This window comes from Ctenopharyngodon idella, chromosome 6 (assembly GCF_019924925.1).
Source record: "Ctenopharyngodon idella isolate HZGC_01 chromosome 6, HZGC01, whole genome shotgun sequence".
NCBI lineage: Eukaryota > Metazoa > Chordata > Actinopteri > Cypriniformes > Xenocyprididae > Ctenopharyngodon > Ctenopharyngodon idella.
In genome coordinates, this window is record NC_067225.1 from 16,842,473 (window position 1) to 16,867,055 (window position 24,583).

The following is a 24,583-nucleotide window of genomic DNA, read 5'->3' on the forward strand; positions in this document are numbered from 1 at the left end:
TATATTAGTACTCTCATGTTTTAGAAACAACACAATTCCCTAAGCTATTTTGTGCCATCACTATGAAGTTTATTTTTTCTTTTGTGTTCAAAAAAAAAATAATAATAATAATATGTTTCTATTTCTGAGAGACTCATTGTTGTAAAGAAGAATCTAGGCACTGGAGACAAACCCATTACCCTGTATCACATTCATGCCAAAATCAATAATACAACAAATGATTTGTCCTAATTACAAATGATGCCAGTTGAAAAACAAGAGGTGCTATAACACATTTCAGCACTTCTGAGTAAACATGCCTTTGAAGAAATTGTGTGGAGATGCACGTAACGCTGCTTTGACATTCCTTTCCTCACTCATCTGCATGCGGCCCACCTGCTAGTTTATTTGCCCTCTTTTACCTTGATGCTGAGTCCAAGTGAATATAAGGGAATGTTCACACAGTATTAGCAGATAAGCAGGGCAGGCAGGAAGATACAGAGGTCACGAAAGCTTTTCAGAACTCATAAATCACAAAGCAGCCATTACAATATACAATTCTTTGCTAGAGCCTCCTTCCTACTTACCTGCCCAAAAGATCCTAGCTGTGTCTCCACATCAACCTACACAGCACTGCAGTCTCTCAATGAGCTTTCAAAAGGCTCAAATCTGTGGACAAAGCTCAGGTCAAGAATATGTGGCTAAACCTCCATTTCAGAACACTTAAACTAAAGACTGTCGCCATGGAAACCACTTAAAGTTCACCTTTATTGGCGCAATAACTCAGCTCTTGAGTCAAGGTCTACAAAATAACAGTTCTTGGCAATTTTAGCTGCTTCAAACTTCAAAAAAATAACATGTCTGCAAGGCAGCACTTTTGATATTCCTCATTCTGGTTAGGTTTTTTTTTTTTTTTTTCTAAACTCTTAAAGGGATAGTTCATCCAAACATGAAAATTCTGTCATCAATTACCCTCATGTCATTGCAAACCTAAGACTTGTGTCCGTCTTTGATACACAAATGTTCCTCCATTCCACCAAACTTTTGACACTTTAAAGTTCATAATGAGAAAGAATAAAAGAAATCCATATGAATAGAACGGTTTAATCCAAGTCTTTTGAAGAGACAATCATTTTATGAACGGATGTAATTTAGGCTCTTAATCGCATAGGTTCAAACGTGCTTGTTTGATGCGCGAGAACCAATGAGGTTTGTTCTCATCCATCATACACATGTGGTTGAGTCTTATGGGTTTGCAACGACACAATAGTGAGTAACTGATGACAGATTTTTCATTTTTAAATAAACTAAGTACTAGATGTCTGGGGTCAGTTGCACCTGCTGGAAGTTAAAAAAAATCTGGGTGTACGCTCTACGCTGGGCTTAGCTACCTACGTCCAGCCTTCCGATAAATACTTACAGCTGTTGCACCACCTAAAATTATGACCAGGCGCAACTACGCATAGCACAGACAATGGACGTCCTTGCAGATACATTCTATCGCAGTTATATTTAATAAGACGCAATTCACGATGGTTACAAACTTTGCTAATAATAAAGAACTGACCTGCTCATGACATCATAACAAGTGAAGCCACCACATCTGATTTCAATGCGTGAATGTCACCTAAACTTTTTGTATCTGAACTTCCTGTACATGTTTACAATACAAACGTCTTATGTAAATTATCATTTATTTAAAGTTGGGAATTGTCCCTGCTTACTAAAATTGTGAGCAAGCTACATATAAGCCCACTGCAAATGTCAAAGTGCTCATACTGAAATATGAATACAGATTTATGCTTTTTGTTTAAGGTATGTGCATAGGTCCTACAACTTAACTCACCTTGTAGACTACAGTTATTCACCTTGGTTATGCAATTATGTTATGTGTTAGATAATACTGTTTTTGTTTTGTTTTGTTTTTTAGTACAGCAACTTCATTTAAATGATTCGCTATCAAAATATCGCTTGCTGTGAATGGACTTAAAGACATGAAATATTATTTCCAAGCATAATGTCCCTCTAAGCATGGTAGATGATGATGTATGGTATACAATTTCTGTTAATAATTCCAGATATATGTTCATATATAATATTTCCAACATAATTGCATACAGAAATTGTGTTAGGTCAGTTACCTGCGTCTGCAGAGCCGTAGCTGGGGTATCTGAGGTACCCCACCGTTTTGAGCGGATTCTGACTTAAACACATCTGATTGGCAATTGCGTTCACACGCTCAATCTATATGTCTTTGATTGGCTACAAAGCTTAACGCTGCATTGTAAATAGAAACCTTTGACGCTTTTTACAGGGCGCTTACACAGCCGCTATCAGCAGGTACCGGTACTGCAGATCTGGTCCATACAGAAAAAACCCTAGTAGTGAAATACACTGCAAATAACTGCATGGCATAGCTATTTATGTGATGTCATCATCATCATCATCATCATCATTATCATTAAAATGAATCAAAGCTTCTCACTCTCTCAAACGGAAACAGGATTCATAGTCACAGATCATTCATATTAGAGCAAAATGGCTGAAGTGACATTTGCCCTTTATTTAAAAAGAGTGAGAAATAGGTCAAGAAATGATGAGGAGGAGAGTGGGGGAGCAGGATCAAGAAATGTCACAAGCCGGACTGATACTCATATTACCAGCATGAGCATCTGTTGAAACTCTGGCTCGTCACACATTTGGTTATTTCAAATTAATAAATAATAAGACATAGGTGTATCAACAAGACACTAGAGCAAATGTCATCCACCTTCATCCACCATCCACTAAGTTGGTGAGGGACTGTCATACTAATGCTCTTGTTAAAAACAGAAACTTGTAGATAGAAGAGATAAACAATACAAACAAACGAGGCAGTGGATTATTTGAGGAACAGCATGACCTTAACTGGTTATTATTTCTGACTGTTACCAGACTGTTACACAGACGTGTGAGTGAGAATACCATGCTAATGGATGCTGTGCGGTGTGACACCTTGGCAGTGTTGCAGACCTCATATGGACTGTGTGAAGAACTAATTGCACAGGTCTCATGCAGGAAGATGGAAGGGTTTAGATTTTGCACCAGTGAAACTACTCATTACTTCCGGTTTGGATAAAAAGATCTATATCACTCCTCAGTTTTGTCCTAAATGACGCACTACATACTATGCGATATATATACTCTACTGTCTAGATTTTAGAAGGGTAGTATTGTCTATGGCATACAAACAGTTTTTTTCTAACATGAAGTATATGCCATTTCAGTTTTGATGCCGCTAGCTTTAGCGAAATAGCCAAACAGTGAACAAAAATTCTACATCTTACAGTTTATGTTAATGTAGCCTATCACTTTATGCCCAAGCTACACCTCAGTCCCTGTTACATGGAGGCGCAATCATCTCTGTAGACAAATTTTGATCGCAAAATCTAAAAATTCTATGTATTAAGTTGTGTTGTATATACACACAGTACCTGTCAATTTTAGAATCAGGATTTTCCTGTAAAATACATATAACTATTCATTAAGTTTTTGTAAAAATGCATACATGACTGTAATTCACAATGTTATTTTATGTATGCACACCGAAAATTCCAACAAGTGGATTTACATATAAGCATACTGTACATACATGCATAGTGTGGTGTTTCACTACACACAAACAAAAAACGTCACCAATGATCCACTACACCATTTTAATAATTGTTTCTCATATCTCACCTTATATTGGTGAGAGAAACAGGTTTACTCTAAAACGGTTATAAAACCAATTATCAGCAGTTGTGACTAGCTGGATAAAAATACACTCTTGAAACTATATACTGTATACAACAGAAATATGATGAAATTCATGAATTTGAGCTATATCTGTGTTTGTTTTTCCTCATTATTTCCAATCAATGGTTATTTTCTGGCATTGGGTGGCCCGCCAGTCAATCCTGGTTGACAAGAGTCACCTTGACCTAATATGTGGCCTCAATATTAAGCAGAAAAGTGAAAAAATGGATTAAAAAGTGTTATTCATAGGGCAGAGTTTAAGATCAAGAGCATGTGGCTCTAACTTTGATCTCAGCAGGTAGATGAAGCTGTCCACATAAGCTAGAGGGGACGAAAGTCACATCAAAGTCACAAGATTCATCATCAGGTTTCTCTAACGCCAATCCTTCAGAATATGAGCCTTTCACAGATACTACTGATAGATCAAAAAAGAGCTGTCAAAGAGCCATCAATAGTTTTACTCGGATTACACAAACACTTGAGAAGAGTGAAGATTGTGGCCAGGCTTCCCTTTTTTGTGCCAAGGCGGCAGTCAGGTGTGAGAGTCTGATGAATAATTTATGACAATCCTTCTGCCGTAATGATTCAGCACAACAACTTTCACCTTCTCTCTGTGTGTGTAGAAGCTACAGCGAGCTGTGCCAGCCAAAGTGAGAAATTCTTCACAAACGGGCTCTGGGAAAGAGTTTGTTATCTATAGGATCTCTGTTCAGTCTTTATCTTTGAGATCATCTCTCTCAGCACCAGATCAATACCTTCACAGCAAGCAACGCCACCTCTCACAACCGACTGTTGTTACACAGTGGCTGTCATATTGGCTTTTCTGTGGGACTGTGAATATGATATGTTTGTTCAAATGAGTGAGCTTTATATTCAAGTCTTGTCAGTGTTTAAAAACGTAAGAAGTCTGAAAAGGGTGCCACTGTATCATCACGGATCTGGCTTCTTTCTGCAATGACCTTAACTGTTCACTGATGAGAAAAATGAGTAAATGAGGCTCTGGATTTGAAGAAACCTCAGCCAAGCTTGTTGAGATGCATGCAAATTAGTGTTGTCAAAAGTACCGGTACTTCGGTACCAAGTCGGTACTGAAATGTTGAAAATGTGACGATACCAGCATTTCTTTAGTACGGGGAGTACCGAGTATCCGGGTATATTCGGTACCCACTGATAGGGCTGTGCCAGTATTTTACATGATTATCAGAGAATTTAACAATATTCCATTAGTTATTCCACTGAACATGGAATCTCTGTTTCTTTTCCCAAATCTTCACTCATGCAGGGGATTATAAACGTTTCTTCCTTTCATTCGCTTTTAGGCCTATTATATTTGCATTATTTACCGTGGTACAGTAGAAAAAACACCGTAGGACAGAAACCTTTTGGCTTGCACGTCAGTTTTCTATTTAACCCTGTTTGTGCTTGTTATTAGACTTTATAAGGCGCGTCAAGTTTATTTGTATAGTGCGTTTCACACACGCCGGTGATTTTTAGTTTCGCTTTCTCTGGCAGCGCTAAATCAAACATAGTTTGAATGTCTTGCCCCTGCAGAGGATAAAACTCGCTCTTCAGACCTTTAACAACAAGTGTCAGTTGCTTGTAACATCAGGAGATAACATGAAGATATTATAAAAGAGATGGTCTCTTTCATGCTTGTGTCCCACATCCCTCTCAAAGCGCAGAGCGGTAGGCTATATGATGCATCTTTGTGTGGAAATAAAAAAACAAACGTTTTTTAAAATAATATTTAGCCTTCTTATTATTTAGGTTACAATTATTTACTGATATTTATTTAATAGTTTTACAGGCTGTAGTGTGTCGTTTCACTGACGGAATAGCTAAAATAAACATGCATGTCCGTTACAAAAATGGATGTCTGAGCATTTGTTTATTTATTCTATTATATTTCAAAATTTATTTAATTAACGTATATATAATTACACACAAACATACACACACACACACACACACTCCAAATGTTTATATGTATGATTACTATCATATTTAATGTTTTTAAAATAGTTAAATAAAATAGTAAAATAGTTCCAACAGTTTTTCCTGTGGTACCAAAATTGGTACCGAGAACCGTAAATGTTTTATGGTATTGGTACCGACTACTGGAATTTTGGTACCGTGACAACACTAATGCAAATAATAATCTGCAACTAACCATTTAACTGAACATAGTTAGAGAAGCAAGTAGGTTTTATATTTTTTCTTTCTCACTGCGCTTGGCAAAATAATCATTTTATGAGCACCACCTAATTGTAACAGCAGCAACTCTGGACATGTGACCAAAACTGCAAATCTTATTGGTTGGCCAGTTTTCTTCGCAGTGCAATGAAGAACACCTATCGTTAAAAAAAAATTAAAAATCTGTCGCATTGTTGGCAGGCGACTGTTTGTGTCAGTCTGAACAGATGCAATAACAACCATTCAAATTAAAATATCAATCGCACCATATTTTCTCATCAAACATTTGTCTTGGTGTGAACAGTAAGAATTAGACAAAAAGTGTGCAAAGATCAACAAGGGTGCTCAACCACAAAATAAATGGAAACAATAGTTCAAAAAAATAGAAAGATTATTTATTGCATGCTCATTTCGAGCCATATGGTTCTTCAGACAATGAAATAATTGACAAGTAGGCCCTAATATACATTAGAGTATACATCACATGAATGACCACATGACTACATCACATGAAAAAAAACTTGATGTAACACTTTGATGTACATAAGGGCCTTCTGGTAAATGGTTTTATTGTCTGATCAAGAGCCATATGGCTCGAAACATCACTTTTGGTGAGAACATGCAATAAATATTTCTTTCTATTTATGGAGTTGTGGTGAGCCAACTTTTTCTTTTTTGTGATTGGTGTGAACAGCCCTTAAAATGCAAATTCATCCGTCACTTCACAAGCCAAGTCCATTCAAGTTTAATTTACATGAAAAATCAAATTGTCTCAAAAACAATTTGCAAATATAGCCCCATTTGTTCAAGAGAACAAAATCATGACTTCTTGGAAAATTGTCTCAAAATGAAAATGGAAGGTGTAGCCACTGGCAAAGCAACTGTGGTTCTTTTATTAATGTAATAAATTACTTGTGGTTTAGAGCGTGCAAACAAAACGCTCTGATGAACTCTGATGATGCTCTGATTGGTGGCAGATGCCTTCTGTCTGGGAGCAACAGCATCTGAGAGTTCTAGAAGGTAATAACAGTCAATCATCTGTGCTGATTATTCAGTCACATGATCTCATTTATGAGATTCATAGTTTATGCATGTCAAAAAATAAACAATTTATATATATATATATATATATATATATATATATATATTATACATATATATAATTATATTGTAACACATGTTGGATGTAAAGACCCAGGTATGAGCATTTAAAAAAAGCATTACAATATGTGAATTGAAATCTAGTTATAAAAGCTTGTGAAAGATTCAAGCTTCTAGAAAGAATTTTTGGACAAGATCGTCTCAGAAACCAGTAATTTATTTGTCATTAACTCAACAAAATTCTCAAATCAAATCAACATGTAAATTATCCAAGATATTAAAAAATTAAAATAGACAATTTTCCCTTTCAGTCCATTTCATGTTAATAATTTTATTTAGTACTGGGCCTAAAGGCCACTTGATGTCCAATGCCAAATCTGGCTCCTGAAGCAAAACCAGTTCCAGTGTTGCTACTAAAAACCTCCAATTTTCCATTATTACCAGTGTGTATGGTACACTTGCTTTCCCCAGACAACATTACTGTGATCATTGGAGCGTGTGTGAGGCTGCAGACGTGAAAGGCCGGCTGGAGTGGAGGCTGGGGTGATGTGTGGGTAGTGATGGAGAAGTGAATGCTTGCAAGAACATACTCGCACATTAGAAAAGCCTCTGGCATGGGGCTCCAGGGTGGCTGAGCAAGATGAGAATGGAAATGAATGATCTTAGAAGAGCGCTATTCTTAGGTCAGCACTGCTGCTATTAATATTCAGCTATTCTCATTTAGCGATATTAAGGATAATTAATTTCAGCCCTAAAAGAGACTCGGCAGTCAGAATTTCCTCATGGGAGCAACTGATAAGTGGACTGCAGCAGTGAAAAGGTTTTAAAGATTGTAATAATGAAATTGTATGCAGCGGGAAAACATACGCCATGCAAGAATGAGAAAATCTTTGTGTTGCAGGTGAAACCCCTGGTGTTGTGGAGCAGTGGTTTGGTGTGCTATGATTCAACATCCAGGCAGGCTGGATCATTTGTCACTTGATTAATCTAAAAGCAAGACTTCTAGGGAAAGATTAATAGAGAAACACAGGGGGAGGGACAATTAAATACAGGCTAGCAAAGACACAACGGGAGTGAATATATTCAGTCCAACTCATTAGGAAAACAATACTTGAATAATTTCATGAATAAAAATAAAAAATATGGCCTGATTTTATTTTTATATATATATATATATTAGGGATGGGACGGTTCAGATTTCTTTAGTTTGTATCATTGTTTTAGTGTCACGGTTTCGGTACAGTTCGGTATGTGCTATGTTCAGTAAAAAAAAAAAAAAAAAAAAAAAAAAGGACAATTGTCAAATAAAGATAAAGAAAATAAAAACGAATAACAGCACAAATTAATACATTTGTAGAGCTAACATACAAATAAAATAAACAATGCTTTACAGGTTTTTCAAGCTTTCAGGTACAGAAATTGAATAAAGTAATCAAATATAAAATAACACTGCATATAAACTTCTTTGAATAGTTAAATAAAGATGAAACATTAAGTTACAAAAAATATTCAGTCAAGAGTGATTTCTTCGTGCTTTGTCGTTCGTTTAACGTTAAAACACATAGAGCAGGAATATTAGACTGCTTTCAATTTAAGACATAATTCAAAGATCCAGTATACTGATACTGATACACATGCGTTGTCTGTGACTGTCTTGTTTTTCTCTTAAGACATAACCTACTATGTTTGTTAGGATACTCGCTAAGATGGGCATGTGGACAATTTTTGTGTGAATTTGTCCGATTAGGTGCAAGACTTGAAAGAGAATTTGCGCGAGAGTGTTTGCGCGCTGTGACTCGGCTCTCCATGTACGCGCTTCGGATGAGCACACAAATCTCCTCACAGCGCACGAGTTCTCTTTCGCGTCTTACGGATGAATGTTTAAATTGGCAAGGTTTAAATGAGTTTAGTTTAAACACAGATAGCAACATTAAAAAAAGAATTAAAAAAAAAAAAAAAAAAGGTGCTCTCTATTAAAAAGGGGGCACCCAAGTTTCCTGTATTCATCGAAAGACTGGGTGGGGGGGAATGGGCTCAAATATTATTAAAAACTGAAAACTGGCAATCCGATCCCCATTCAAAAATGGTATGTTCCCTTACAATGGCCCAGACAAGTTTTTCCTGAGAGCTGCTTTCTTTGTGATAAGGCTAAGGGGAAGTCTCTGTGGAACAATAGACTAGAGTTCACAGTAAAATGAGAGGCAGCTGTCAATCATCCATTCCCTTTCTCCCTCACTAGCCTCAGTAAACACAACTTTGCCAAGGAGACCCGCAGGTTGAGCAGGGAATCCACTACAGAACAAGAGGCATTCCAATTTTCGGATAAAGGGGAGGAGCACGGAGGGAAGCGAGTTGGAAAATCTATTCAGCTGTTCCCACACTGGGCTCTATGGGTTGTCTGCTTTCAGATTTGGTCTCCAAGTGGCTACAACCCACTTCTTTCAAAAGGGATTTCTATTCAAAAAGGGTGGGGATGGGGGGGGTGTTGAGCCACATCTTGGGAGACAGAAAAATACGAAAATTAGAAAAGTGACGTTTTATTCTACAAGTACCTCCCATGTCAAAATGTGCCAAAATGTATATTCATTCTATGCAATCTTGCTCTTAAAAGGCCTCAGAAGACACTAAAGACCTTTTAATGTGTGCCTATGACCAATGTTTTTACAAAATGAGAACACTTAAAGCCTAATATAAGCCTCATATAAGCCTAAAACACATTTTTGAGATGTTACTGGTTGCAAATGAACGAAAACAAAAGTAGCACTCATATTTATTATTAAGGGAAAAGTGTTTTTTTTTTTTCTTCTTTTCTTTTTCTGGGCTATTTCGTTCTTCTGATTTAAAAAGCAAAGTTGAACCTACGTCACAAAAAGTGAGGTATATGCATTAATTTGGAGTGGTGATTGGCTGCAGAGTAAGCAGCTATGTCATCAGTTTCTCTGTATTATTCATAAAAGAATACGATTTTTAATCCAATCACTGCGCTATTACGCATAAGATCGCATTATATAGAACTCAAAAGTCACACAAGACCAGTTCAGCACCTCTGCCTGACACACGTCATAAGTGTATCAGTACAGAAGTCCATTTTCTCCGGCATGCGGTCAGAGCTGGAGTTTGACTACCAATGGAAAATATGACTGTAACAATATTTAATACGCAACAACACATGAAGCGCACAAGAGCAGTTTATGCACGGAATATCGTAATGAGTTTAACACTCGCAATGCAGATCATAGTTCAAATCTGGACCGGAGCAATCGTGTTTCAAGTTTTTATGGACATATTTCACATACTTTCCTGCTCCAAACGTTAACCAGCACCATGTATGCGCACATATTTTCATACTGAAAATATTATAAGACATTTTGAATGTTCTTCCTCATTTTTCATAGACCAATAGCTCTGTAAAGTTATAATGCTGATTTGTTGATATTTCTAAGAATAATTTAACAAAATGTATTTGATTTGTTCATGACAGTTGTTAGTAGTCTCAAATGATAAGATTTTTGTGAGATTGTTGTCATAAGGTTATATATTTAAATTACATCAAGGTGCCCCCAAATCTGTTGTTTGTTTGTTTGTTTGTTTTTCTCCGTTCACATTTAAATATTCATGTATCTGTATAATGAGTGTTGTAGGTCTTTTTTATTGCTTTTTGTCTCCACTCTTCCCACCACCTACACTCACACTTTTCCACAGTTTTACACGCCAATATTGAGTCTTTTTCAAATCAGAGGTGTGACCGTGCAGTGTTAAAACAGGGGGGTTTCGTGACACTTTAAATGACTTACCTTCATCTTGTTGCAAACCCATTGAAAGTCCACATAACCAAAACTTTGACGCTTCAAAAATTACAAAGTACATTGTAAACATATTTAACTTAGTTTACTTTTATGTAAAAAAAAAAAAAAAAAAATCATCAACACATACATAACAGTACAGAACATCAAATATTGTAAATAGAATCTCAAATGTGCTTCCTTGACAAGCATTTACCAATGAGGTTTGTTCTCGTGCGTCAAGATGTGGTTGAGCTTCCATTTACCATATTTGGTGTGCTAAATGTATGTATCAATGTTCATATGTGAATAAAAGCCTAAATTAAATTTATTTTTTGTACTTTTCAAAGTTCAGTTGTGTGGCTTTTCAATGGAGGGACAGAAATCTCTCAGGTTTTGTTAAAATATCTTCATTTTTGTTTCGAAAATGATCTAATGTCTTATGGCCTTGGAATGACATGACAGTGAGTTCTCAAGAATGAGTTCTCAAGAATCTTGTTTAATTGCTTCAAAAGGATAACAAATGATGCGCCAATATTATTTTGAAAAGCCAATAATTATTTTCATTGAGACAACTGGCGATTATTTTAGAAGGAAGGAGAACCACCACCAATGCCCTCCCTCCTCCAACGCCTGGATTCTCCGAAGCCACCGCCTTCGTAAGAGCAGGACAGCTTCCAGTAAAGTCAACTACAAAAATGGAAACAACCCTGCTGGACGCTGCCCGGGACTGGAAAATGCAGGTTGATCTGGACCAGAAGCTCAGCTTTCCACCTGAGATAATTACAACTAACCTCAGGCCAGACCTAATACTGTGGTCAAGCTCACAAAAGTCCCTGTTCATCGTGGAACTAACTGTGCCATGGGAGGCTACAATTGGTGAAGCAAATGAACGTGAAAGGCTGAAGTACTCAGACCTAGCAGCCGAAGCAGTACGCTCAAGTTTCACTCAAACCACCCTTGTTCACATTACTTAAAAAACTCATGTATCTACATGAACTTAATTTAAAGTAATTTCTACTAAAAATGAGTATGGTCAGCTTTACTTAAGTGTTTGTTCAGTCAACTTAACATTGCTGAGTGAAACACACAAATTAATGTTGACATAACTAACTTGGCAGTGGATCCGTAGTTCCCAGCATGCTTTGCAAGGGACTGCATTAGGAGAGTAAATTTAGGAATTAATGTGTTATTTTATGTGTTTTTTCAGTAAAGGGAAATATGTTATTAGTTTATGTTAGTGTTTAATGTTCAGTTATGTTTGGAGCTGTTTAGAATGTTCAGGAGTTTCTGTAATGTTTTTGAATTTTGTGGTTACCATTATGCAGAAGAGTGTCGCCTGTGTTTAGGATGGAATTTCTGCTCTCAATTTAATTGAATTTGTTCAATTAGTTATTTTTGAGTACATTTTGTAGAGTAAATAGTTCATTTAATAAGGTAAATTAAGTAAATAAATGTGTTCACCTTATATAATAAACATACATTATTAACTGCACATATAAATATTATGTAAGTGACAAATTCAAATGATTTGTATTTACTCAAAGAAATTTTGTCAGCTTTACTTGAATGTATTTTGTTTATACAACTAAATTGTTATTTGTACAAATTACTCAATATAGTTGTGTGGAACCACTTGACACTTCTTTTTTAAGTAAATCCAACAATTAATTTTTTTGAGTGAAGGTATATGACCAATAAATAGCTGATACTTTTATACTATTGTGTCTAAATAAATTCAAAATTTAGAATTAGAGATTGAAAAACACTGTTGTCCCTATTCGCTGTGTTTTCATGCAGCATGTGGACAGACTATTGACAGAATGACAGCCTGAATGTTTTTCGATGCCAGAATTTATTAATTGTCGATAATAATTCAATCAATAAAACTTAGCAATGTCGATTAAGCAAGGTCATCGTTAGAGCACATAGTTTTGAGATGTGTACGGCTCGTGCAAAAAAAATGTGCAGCAGACACGAGGAAAAAGGAAGCAGGCGTGGCGTAGTTATGTATTCCAAATGTATTAATGTCTTCAAGCCATGCAATGGATTGGGTAGGCTAGCCATTTATTTTGAAACATAATTAACTTAGGGTCCAAAAAACCCTCCAAACATGGGATTTTACTGAACATAATAACTACTTGCATGTGTGAAATAGGCCACACTGAGCAATCGGATTTCAATAAAAATATCTTAATTTGCGTTCTGAAGATGAACAAAGGTCTTACGGGTGTGGAACGACATGAGGCTGAGTAATAAATAACATAATTTTCATTTTTGGGTGAACTAACCCTTTAAGTAACGTGATAATTTAGCGCCCTCTGCTTCGGATTTAAGAGGTTTGGTTAACGGTTAATCGATTAATTGATTGTCAATTTAAACAACGATCGATTATGGGTATTTATGTAAATTGACATCCTTACTACCTTACACAATACAAGTTAACATACATTGTTCATGTAACGTTTTGATGCCTAATAATTTTACGATAGATAGATAGATAGATTAGATAGATTAGATAGATAGATAGATAGATAGATAGATAGATAGATAGAGAACGGTACCATAACTTTTTTGGCTAAAGTCTAAAGCCCAGAAATAAAGAAAAACTAAGCCCATTTTAAGTAGACTTTACCTCAGAACAGCTTGTTTAACAGAAAAATGTTCAAAGGAAGCTTTCTTCAACGGAAAGTAGGTCATAACGGAAGACAGAATCAATAAACTAAAATCTGTTGTTCTGTCCATGTCTCTAAAATACAAACTGTTATTCAATCACACACATTTTTCAGTTTCGAGTTTTAGAGCCAGAGGAACATTAGTAAACTTGCTTGCAATTTTGCCGATATCACAGTCACATTAGCACACATATTGTCCAGTTTCTACAAAATACCCTCTGAGAATGACTGGACTGTGTAAGACAGGACAAAATTCCAGTCGTAGGTTCCGTTCAGTTCTCAATGCTGGTTCACACCAAGAACTATATCTATATATTTATTATAACTGCATGCTGCAGTTTTCTGTTGCTTTAAATGCTCAAGCTCTTTAGAGTTAGGGAGATTCTGACTGTCTGTGGACTGCTATTATTTTAGAATTTAGAACAAGTTTTAAAACCTTACACCACGTAATTGCAAAGTAAATGGCAACATTCGTACGGAGATGATGAATATATATATTATATTATATATATATATATATATATATATATATCCTATTAGAATTGTTCATCATCTCTGTACAAATGTTGCCATTTACTTTGCAATTGCATGGTGTAAGGTTTTAAAACTTGTTCTAAATTCTAAAATATAATTATATATATATATATATATATATATATATCCATTTTGGTCATATCGAATCCACTTTTTAAAGCTGCACTACGCTTTTTCTTTTGGGTGAAATGGGTCATTTACAATTACGGTGACTGTAAAGACAAACTGTATCCTTACTGAGGAATAAATTGAGAAACTAATGTGACAAACAGATACACTCTCTCACTGGCAGGATCTCAGTTTCATTATAAGTGATATCAGGTTCAGGTAGGCATTTACAGAAACGTAATTGCTTGTGAGCAGGTGAACAAAGTGCAGGTAACTTCTCAACCAATTTAGCAGCTCCCATGCCAATGGAGTGCTAGAAGTTTGCAGGATAATCTCTAGAAAATGGAGTTGACCCCAGTATGTATTATATTTCCTGGGAGATGCCTGTAAGCAATATGTGAAAAGCTGCATATAACAGATTTCCTATGCTTTAGAACACTCACAAACCTTACATCAAGATTGTTGTAGAGATCCTGCCACCGTGGGTAATTGGAAATCGTGAAAGGAGAAAGGGAACTTTCAAGTACCTAAAGGCTCTTTCACACAAAACATGATGTGAAAAAAAAGAAGAAGAAAAAAAGAGAACATTTTGGAAATATGGGACTATGGGAAAAGCAAATTCATGCCCAAATAATAGCAATAGCAACATGCAATGCACCTTTCATCTGCTATTACGGAAAACAGAATCAGTAAAACAGAATGCAGGAGAATTTACAATTAAAAAAAGCTGTTGTAACATAATGTAACAAATAAAGATAAAGAGAAATTCATTAAATCCATAAAGAGTATTTGTATTATTTAACATTTGAATATTGCAGGGCTGCATAAAGATCGGTGTTTGTATTTCCCTGTGCAATTAATTTTAATTTTTTAGAAATAGTGAATTATACTAAAGTTTGGAATATTGTTTTTCTATTGTTTCAAAGAGAATGAGACAATGTAAAATTTTACAGATAATAGCAACGTAACAGATTGCAAAAAAATTTTAATTAAAGGGATAGTTCACCCAAAAATTACCCTTACCCTCATGTTGTTCCAAACCTGTGTGAGTTTCATTTTTGGGTGAACTATCCCTGTAAGAAGTCAAAGTTTGTTCCATTTCCCATAAAATCACAAGAAATCAAATAGGGCTGCTCAATACATAGTTTTAGCATCGTTATTGCGACGTGACTATCGTGGATGCGCACATCGCAGGATATGCGATGTCAAGTATAGGGATCATAGTTGGGGTCCGTACGGACCAGGCACCACGGCTCGAAATGCATGCGATTCTTGGATTAACTGCCAAGTTTAACCATTATAGAGCAAAAGCATGTGTTTTAGGTCCTGTCAGTTTAAACATTCAAGGGATTTTAAACCAATCGAGTGCAAGAAGACTCAAAAGAGAAATCAATTCGGAAGACAGCAGACAGTATGCAAACACCAAATTCCTTTCTCTTCGGAGTGCTTGAATGGACACATACATGTAAAATTATGTCAAAATGCCCATCTCAGCGAGTATCCTTATAAACACAGTCACTTATGGCTTACATGAACGTAAACAATCGAGAAAGAAAATGGATGAGTATCATATTAGATCCATGCATTCGGTCTTAAAGTGACAGCAGCCTAATATTCCTGCTGCTGTCCATGTTATTATTCAAATAACAAAATACAAAGAGAAAATCACTTTTGTAGCTTTAACAAAGATTAATTATATTACATTTATACAGTGAAGACTATGCTGTGTTATTTTACATTTGATTATTCAATTTCTGTACCTGAATACTGTTAGACTTACCTAAAAAACAAAGCACTGATTATTTCATTTGTATCTTTGTTCAATTTCTGTACCTGAATACTGTTAGACTTACCTAAAAAACAAAGCACTGATTATTTCATTTGTATCTTTGTTCTATTGTAATTAGCTATGCTTGTGCAAATTCACTCCCCTACAAAATCACCCCAATCATTCTAGAATGATTAGTTCTTTCCAAATAGAGCTATTCAAGTCATCTGGCGAAATTGTTTTCCATATAGCAGAAAAACAAAATATCACAATGTCAGTTTTTTCCAATATCGTGCAGCCCTATCTTGAATCACAAGATAAAGGCATTGTTTTGTCCGCAAGAGTCTGTACACACGACAGAAAAGCAAGCCAGACAAAAAAAATGTATATATATTACACTGTGATCAGTTAGACCTGTTCTGCATCTTGCCAGCAGGGCCCACATTCAATTCTCAAAGCATGACATGAATACTAGTAAAACAGCTGAGAGGTGCTGCCTTGATGACAAACAGAATAAATCACTCCATTTAAAAGTCATCAGAGCAAGGTCTCCAATTTAGAGAGCTCTGCTATCACCCACTCACCCCCGGGCACATGGACAGCAAGTTTGTCCCCCAGTCCTGAGAGATTTCAGTGGCTGACATGGGAATGAATCACCTGTTAACAAGGACATCCAATCTTTATGTCTGTTAACAGTTAACCACCATCACTGCAGAAAGAGACTTTTCAAAATGATTAATGATAAAATGCTTGTTGTGATAAGTGAAAGGGACTTTCAGTTAGCAGTATGACTGTATAGTTAAAGTGGTTTGATAAAAGTAATGAAAGAAAATATTCTTAAAAAGGTCAAGTGAGCATATTCTGTGCCACAAAACATAAATTAAAAAAAATAATGATATAATAATAACTGATTCTAAAATTATACCAATATGCTGATTTGGTGCTCAAGAAACATTTTTATTATTATTATTATTATTATTATTATTATTATTATCAATGTTGAAAACAGTTTTAATATTTTTATGGAAACCGTGAACCATTTTTTACAGAAAATTCAAAAGAACCACATTCATGTCTTTACTGTCTTTTTAATGCAAAAATACATCATGCATGCTATTTAATGCCTCCAAATGCATATTCTAACAATAACTGAGTGATTATGCTGCATATCATTGGCATCAAATTGATTTCAGAAATTCAGTCTTTCAGCGCTTTCATCTCTTTGCCAATAGGACAACATTAGGAGAATTTTACGACATGCAACGTGGGCTCTTTAAAGTGGAGCTATTCCTGTCACACTGCAAGCAGGCTTCTGCATATTTCTCTTTGTGAGCTGCACAGCTGGTAGTAGAATGAGAATAAACTGATGTTGTATAATCTATGTTGTAAGAAAAGCCCCAATAAGAGGCCTGTTGGCAGCGGCTGAAGACCAGATTTATAGCTTGACAGTGATGCTTGTAACTTAGTGGAGTGGGAGGCAAAGCTAAAGGTTTTCCATCTTCTAATGAACCATGTCATGTGAGACAACCTAATAAGCATAGTGCAGGGACTATAAATTCAAAGCCTGCACAGGGCAAATCAGATTTCACTCCTCTGTCATTCCTGGCATCCTAAGCCTCAACAAACGTCCATCACAGGGTTAGAACTGCAACATTGCTTTCAATTAAATTAACTCTCCACTTCATGGACTTATGATTAATATTTCCTCATCCATAATGCAAAAACTGGGCTCAGTGCTAAATATGACAGCATCATTATACTGGTAAAAGAGAGTGGCATGTTTATTCATTTATTTTAAAGGTGCCACTAAATGTAAATGATGTCTGTCATGCTATTTGCTTTGGTGGGACTCCATTAGGCCTATGTATTTGTATATTATGTATTTTAGGTGCAAATTAAATTATTCCATAAAAAAAGCAAACATGCAGATGTTCACACAAACAAACAACAATGTAATTTTTTTAAATAAACAAATGTATCTTTTGTCTATTTCTGGAAAAACATTCAACGTAAACCATGTGGTGCTTTTCCCACTTCAGGAGCCCAAATTAGATTCCCACTCAAGTAAATGTTCAATGAATTTTCACAGACCTGTAACTAGAATTCTACCCATTCTCTAGCCATCTTTTCAGTGCCAGGCTAAATAAATAGACTCGTTTCAGCAGTTCTGCTGCACTAATGTGTGGATGCACCTGTGTTGCATTGTCATGGGTCATTGGAGGATGTATGTGTGATTAAACACGCCAGCTTCATGCCTTCAATAGGAACATCAGCAGTAGGTATGTGGCTCACAGATGTATTATCATCACACTATTTAAGATGCAAACAGAAAGCTCTGGATATTAAAATACTCAGACAAAAACAATGTTTTCAAGGTATGATCAACACATAATACACCACTATAAACATTTAGGCTATATTAAAGCATGCTTTCTAACAGTCAAACCACAAGGATGGCAAATGTGGATCATCCCAGGTGCCGACCAAAAACGCATTTGCTTTGCAAACATAATGCATAATGGTTGAGGAAACTCTGACTGCATGATCATGATGCAAAGCATGTTGACTCAATATTGAGCTATTCAAAAAATTCAGTATCAGGATAAAATTCAAGATCAATTAAAGCTGCAAGCAGCGATGAAAGGGCCCTCGCACCCGGGGCCACCACCACCCGGTGGCCTTAGGAAAACAGTGAATAGTGGGTGACATGCATGTAAGCGAGTAAATACAGTTGAAATATGGCAAAGTCATTTCGACGTGCCACACTTCCTGCTGCCAACAGGTGGCACTTTGACTATTACTGAATATTGCCATGTAGATGTCTTCAGGCTAAGACTATTATCAATCATGTAAAGTTTGGAGCAGATTGGACATTGTTTGCCTGAGTTACAACAACTTCCTGTTTCGTGGCGTTAATCGCAAACATTAGCACTTAGCCAAGTGTTGCATGATTTAATGTGTTTCTAGCATGTTTGGTACTTCATGGCATATTTAAATGTGTTTCTGGGACTGAATTATTGTGCAAAGCATGCCATTTCCTGTTGTTAGCAGGTGGCGCTATGACTAACTGAATATTGTCATATAGATGTCTTCAGGCCAGGGCTCTTATCAAACATGTGAAGTTTGGGGCAGATCAGACACTGTATGCCTGAGTTACAACAGCTTCCTCCTTCATGGCGAAACATCAGACTTTGTCAGGCCGCCACAGACACACCCTTCAGCGAAAACTCAAGATCTTTGCAATGTAACATCGCAAAGGCCTTAAGATTAAACTGACCAAATATTATGTTGATCTGATTAAATCTCTATGAGGAGTTAATCAAAATGTAAAACATGTAATTTCCTGTTGCCCGCAGGTGGCGCTATGACTGTAACTGAAAATTGCATTGTAGATGTCTTCAGGTCAGGATTCTAATGAATCATGTGAAGTTTGGGGCAGATCGGACATTGTATGCCCAAGTTACAACAACTTCCTGTTTCATGGCGAAACATCGAACTTTGTCAGGCCACCAGGGACACGCCCTTCAGTGAAAAGTCAAGATCTTCGCAATTTAACATCACAAAGGCCTTTAGATTAGACTGACCAAATATGACCTTGATCTGATTAAAACTCTAGGAGGAGTCTGTTAAAGTACAACATCTGGAAATGGCAAAACTGCAAAAATTTTGCAGAGAAAATTCAAAATATCTCACTTCCTGTTGGATTTTCAGATTTTGCACCCAAGGACTTTTTTGTAGGTATTGGGCTGTTACATCTGTCTACCGAATTTCATACCTGTACGTGAAACTGCTTATTTCTCTTTGAAATTTTGTAGGTGGCGCTATCAAGCTATTTTGCCACATCTAATTCTGAAACTCACATCAGATGTAAATTTTCACAACTTCTGACAAGTGTGCAAAGTTTCATGAGTTTTCGAGCATGTTTTGGCCCTCAAAAATGCGATTCATGTCGGAGAAGAAGAAGAATTGACTGAGCAAATACAATAGGGTCCTCACACCATCGGTGCTCGGGTCCTAATTAGGAGGCGATCTTTAGGAAGCTATAACATTGATAAACACAAGACAAGAAAGGGCAAGACAAAGCCTGCTGGAGCATCAATCATGATACACAGATTTCACTTTAGTTGAAGTCTGTCTTCACATTGAGCACTATAATGAGTATAAATGTGTAAGTCAAGTACAAACAAAGGCAGACTGGTGAGTAAAATTGGATCAGAGTAAGAGTTTGATGAAATTAGAGTTGTCAAAAGTACCGACTTTGGTACCAAGTCAGTACTAAAATTTTATACCAGCATTTCCCCCTAGCATTTCGAACGCTGTTGAGTGGATACTTAAACACCTCTGATTGGCCATTGTGCTCAACAGATATGCCTGTGATTGGCTACAATGATCAACTCTTCAAAACAATTTGTAAATAGACATCTTTGACACTCTTTACCATGCACTTACACAGATACACACGGGAACATTTGAAAGCAGGCGTGCGTCTATCAGCGGATATCCAATCATAGGCACATCTGTTGAGTGTGTGAACATAATGGCCAATCAGAGGTGTTTAAAATCCACTTAACAGCGCTCAAAATGCTAGGGGGAAATGCTGGTCTGATCACATTTTTAAAATTTCAGTACCGACTTGGTACCGAAGTCGGTACTTTTAACAACCCTAGATGAAATGTGCTAGATTTACTAGATGAAATTACTGTATGTCTTCATTCAATAGTTTGGTGTGTTATGTAGGGATGGTTCACCCAAAAATAAAAAGTCTGTCATAATTTAAAAGGTGCCACAAGTCTTCTAGAGTCATGACAACAATTATGTGAGGAACAATACAAAATTTCAGTTGTTGTTCACTGACAATCTTGTCAACCGTCCTTGCTCCTCTTCAGCATTCAAGAGAAGGAGCGATATTCGATTCGTGAGCGAACCACTTAGTTCATGGCTTATAACCCTTATGAACTTATGAAGACTTTTTTTTTTTTTTTTTTATCCTATAGAAAAAAAAAAAAAAAAAACATGAAAGAAAAATACTTCCAGGTAAAGATTATAAATAAAATATCAGTCTGTCCCTTACACAAATCTATCATGCAGCTTCAAAAGACATGAAGAACAGGGCAAGAGAAGTCTGAACTACTTTACTGGTGATTTTGTATCCATTTGAGGTTTGACATCTTTACTTACTATTATTCATTGTCACTGCATGGCAACAACATTCTTCAAAATCTCTCCTTTTTTGTTTCACAGAACAAACAAATAAGAAGTCACAAGTCTGGAAAGACATGGATTATAGAATGAGAATTTTCATTTTTGGGTGAACTATTACTTGAGAAAGTTAATAGTGCAATGCAAATTGGGTTGTCTTAATGCACTCTATGTAATCATGCATTGCATGTCTTGCAGTGGTGTGTTTGTTGTAAAGGAGACAACAGCAGCAGGCTGTCTCAAACCCTAATGAGCTGCTTACACGAACCGCATTTATGGACATCATGTGCGCGTTCCAAGCGATTCTATCAAGAATCGAACGTGCATATATCATGTCCATATCATGCTGGCCAGGTAGGCAACTCACTAAGGTTTGAGACAAAACCGCAGTCTTACCCAGCTTTGCCCGAGACTCTTCCAGCTTCTGAATCTGGTTCTCAATGAAAAGCATCGCCACTCCAAACGCCATAACAGCCAGCAGCTGGAACTTGGGTGGCATCATGATCCTCAGGAGCCCCATCAAAATATCGGATGATTATCTACATGTCATGCCGTAAAATGTGAATGAGAAGCGTGGATCAATCCGTTACTGGAGCAGTAATATCGACTCCGGACAGATGATCTCGATTATGCGCAGAGAACACAGTAAAGTTATGGATGTGGTAACCGAATACATCAGTGCAAACAAGGGCATTTCAGACGCTCATCTGTTATTAGAATGTGTTATTCTGTTGAAACCCTGGACTCTTGACTCTCGGTCTTAGTTGTTGCACATCAGCGCAGCTCCAACCGTCCACTGCTCTCCTGCGTCACTCAACACAGGGATTTTAGTCCTCCGCGGACTGAAATGAAGCGAGTGGAACGGAATGGTGCTTATAGCGCCATCTATCGAGTTGGAGACTGGCAGAAACGACGCTGGGACGCTCTTAACTTATGAATATGAATAAGAATACTTTCTGGCCCTCTTTCGGATCATGCTCCTCGGCTCTCCCCATCAACTGCGTAGTGCTGTTTCTATAGATTTGTCAGTTGATGGTGTAACCTTGGAGTTACAAAGTAAACTAAAAAATCTTGGAGTCATCTTTGATGCTATCCTGTCATTAGAGCCTTTTGTAGGCTACAGAACACGGTTAAGACATCCTTTTTTCATCTTAGAAACATTGCACATATTTGGCCTATGTTGTCCTTTTCTGTTGCTGAAAGATTGATTAACTCCTTTGTTTTCTCACAAATTGATTGTTGTAATGCTCTCCTTGTCAGAATGTCCAAATCTTCTCTTACTGCAAAATTCGGCAGCTAGAATTCTAACTGTGGCCGGGGTTGGTGACCATATAACCCTGGTTCTGCAGCATCTGGCCAATCTTTTAACATCGTACATGCCAACTCGCAATCTGGGATCTTCTCAGTGTGGTCTCTTAGCTGTTCCCAAAACATGGCTTCGTTCCAGGGGTGACAGGGCCTTCTCATCTTATGCTCCAAAACTGTGGAATTCTCTCCCAGCTGACATTAGGAAAGCAAATTAATTTGATATTTTTAAAACTTGCCTTAAAACATTTTATTTCAGGATTGCTTTTACTTGATTAGTTTTTCTATTGTGTTGTTTTTTGTTAGACCTATCTGTCTTTTGTTATATTTACAGTACATTGTCTTATATTGCTGTGTTTGTCTTTGTATAAAGCTTCTATGTAAAGCGCCTTGAGAAAGTAACTTTATAAAATAAATGTATTATTATTATTACCTAAAGTCCCTTTCAGGTTATGAACGAACGTAGTATGCCTAACATTATTATGATCCAAATATCGGCCCAAAGTGTCAGTCCCAATAAATGTCTCATTGAAAGTTTATTTTATTGTTTTAAAAAGTTACAAATTTAGTCACTTGGCCTTTTGCGTTATGCGACCAAACCAAATCTGTTACGTTTTGTGCATCTTTCCATTATCCTAGCGTTTTTTCAAGCTTTCTATGTGATTTACAATTTTTGCCTGCATGGACTTATGCTGCATTCACGTCATGTTGTAATTACCCATTGATCTAAATGAATTTATTTATACATACACATATAAATTATTTATATAGATCAGTTTAACTAATGTAGTCTTGAGATGACAACACTTGACATTATATTCAGAGCTGTTCACGTCCTCGGACTGGATCAATCCACCAATCAATCAATCAATCAATCAATCAATCAATCAATCAATCAATCAAACAACCAGAAACCCCTTTAGCACCTGCATGCATAGGAACACTCTAACAAGCAAGCAATCAGAACATAGCACAGCAACACAGAAAATGTAATAAAAAAAAATCTACTTCAATATTGTTAATACAATGCTGACAACCCATTTTTATCTTAATTCTATCTCTATTTTTTTTTTCTACATTTTACAAAGACACTCTAAAACTGCCTGCACTGTATTAGCCTGATGATGAATGAACTAAAATCAAAGTGAGATTGTATTCAGATTTCTATTTCAATCACATTTTGAGAGAGAACAAAAAAACATTAGTAGGAAATATGAAAAACGCAATATGCACCTGTTAATTAAAACCAAGAAACATAACCAACTGAAAGTGAGATTATAAAACTGCGTAATATGGTGAGAAGGCCAATTCTGGAGACCTCTCCAAGTATTTTAAGCATCTGACTCATATTTCTAAATGTAATTGCAGTGTCCACCATGGGAATTGTGTGTAGATGTATATAAGACTAAGTGCATTTTGTCTCTGCTGTGCCAATTGCCAACACACAGCACAACCTGTAGAGGCATGGGGGAATCCAACTGAGCATGAAATTGCAACCGATCAAATCATCTAGATTTGGCTTCTGCTTAAAATAACTCCTCTTACCATCTGTCACATAGCAGGTGCAGCACTGTATCATCATGTATGTATGACTCTCATCTTCCTATGACCATAGAAATATATAAAGCCAAATGTTTCCTCACAATCCAATATTACTGCACCTTCTTAGCAATATTGTGATGTGTTTAAGAAGAAAAGAAGGATCCATACTGCTAATAGCTCGTCGGTTCTATATAAAATGTATATAGGTATATAATCAAAGATCTGATTCTCAAAAGTAACTTACAGCTGAACAGAGTTGAGTGAATCTATCAAGTTCATTGGACCATGCCTTTCATAAACTGAAGGCACATTCAGTGAATCATTCGAGTGCTTGGCATCCTTTGTGTCTTAGATCAATGTAAGCAGATAACAAAGAGAGCCAGTATGTCTCAAACAGTCTGACCAAAAGACACAAAGGAGATGTTTGTCACAGCTTCTCTTTTGCCAGACTTTCCAGCGACGCAAGCAGTTGATGGATATAGATTTTTTTTCCCCATGTTGCTTCTTTTAGGGGTGAATGATCAGTCTCTGTTGAAAGCAGCACATTTTTGAGCATTACTTATTTACTGTGTGAAACTATGAAAAGTGTGAAGCTATTTGAACCTCTCTTAAAGCACCAC

The 24,583-nt window shown here is 36.5% G+C and overlaps 1 protein-coding gene across 2 annotated transcripts in view; it reads right to left on the minus strand.

Moving 5' to 3' along the window:
* The window catches only part of hs2st1b (heparan sulfate 2-O-sulfotransferase 1b), a 72,264-nt gene extending 50,317 nt beyond the window's left edge, over positions 1-21,947 (minus strand). The window contains exon 1 of one of the 2 annotated variants that reach the window (XM_051897528.1): positions 21,513-21,947. In XM_051897528.1, coding sequence (XP_051753488.1) covers positions 21,513-21,636 — 124 coding nt within the window. In that variant the 5' untranslated portion in view covers positions 21,637-21,947. The remainder of the gene's footprint in view (positions 1-21,512) is intronic. The other variant, XM_051897529.1, reaches the window with a different exon arrangement.
* Between the last annotated feature and the right edge of the window lie 2,636 nt (positions 21,948-24,583).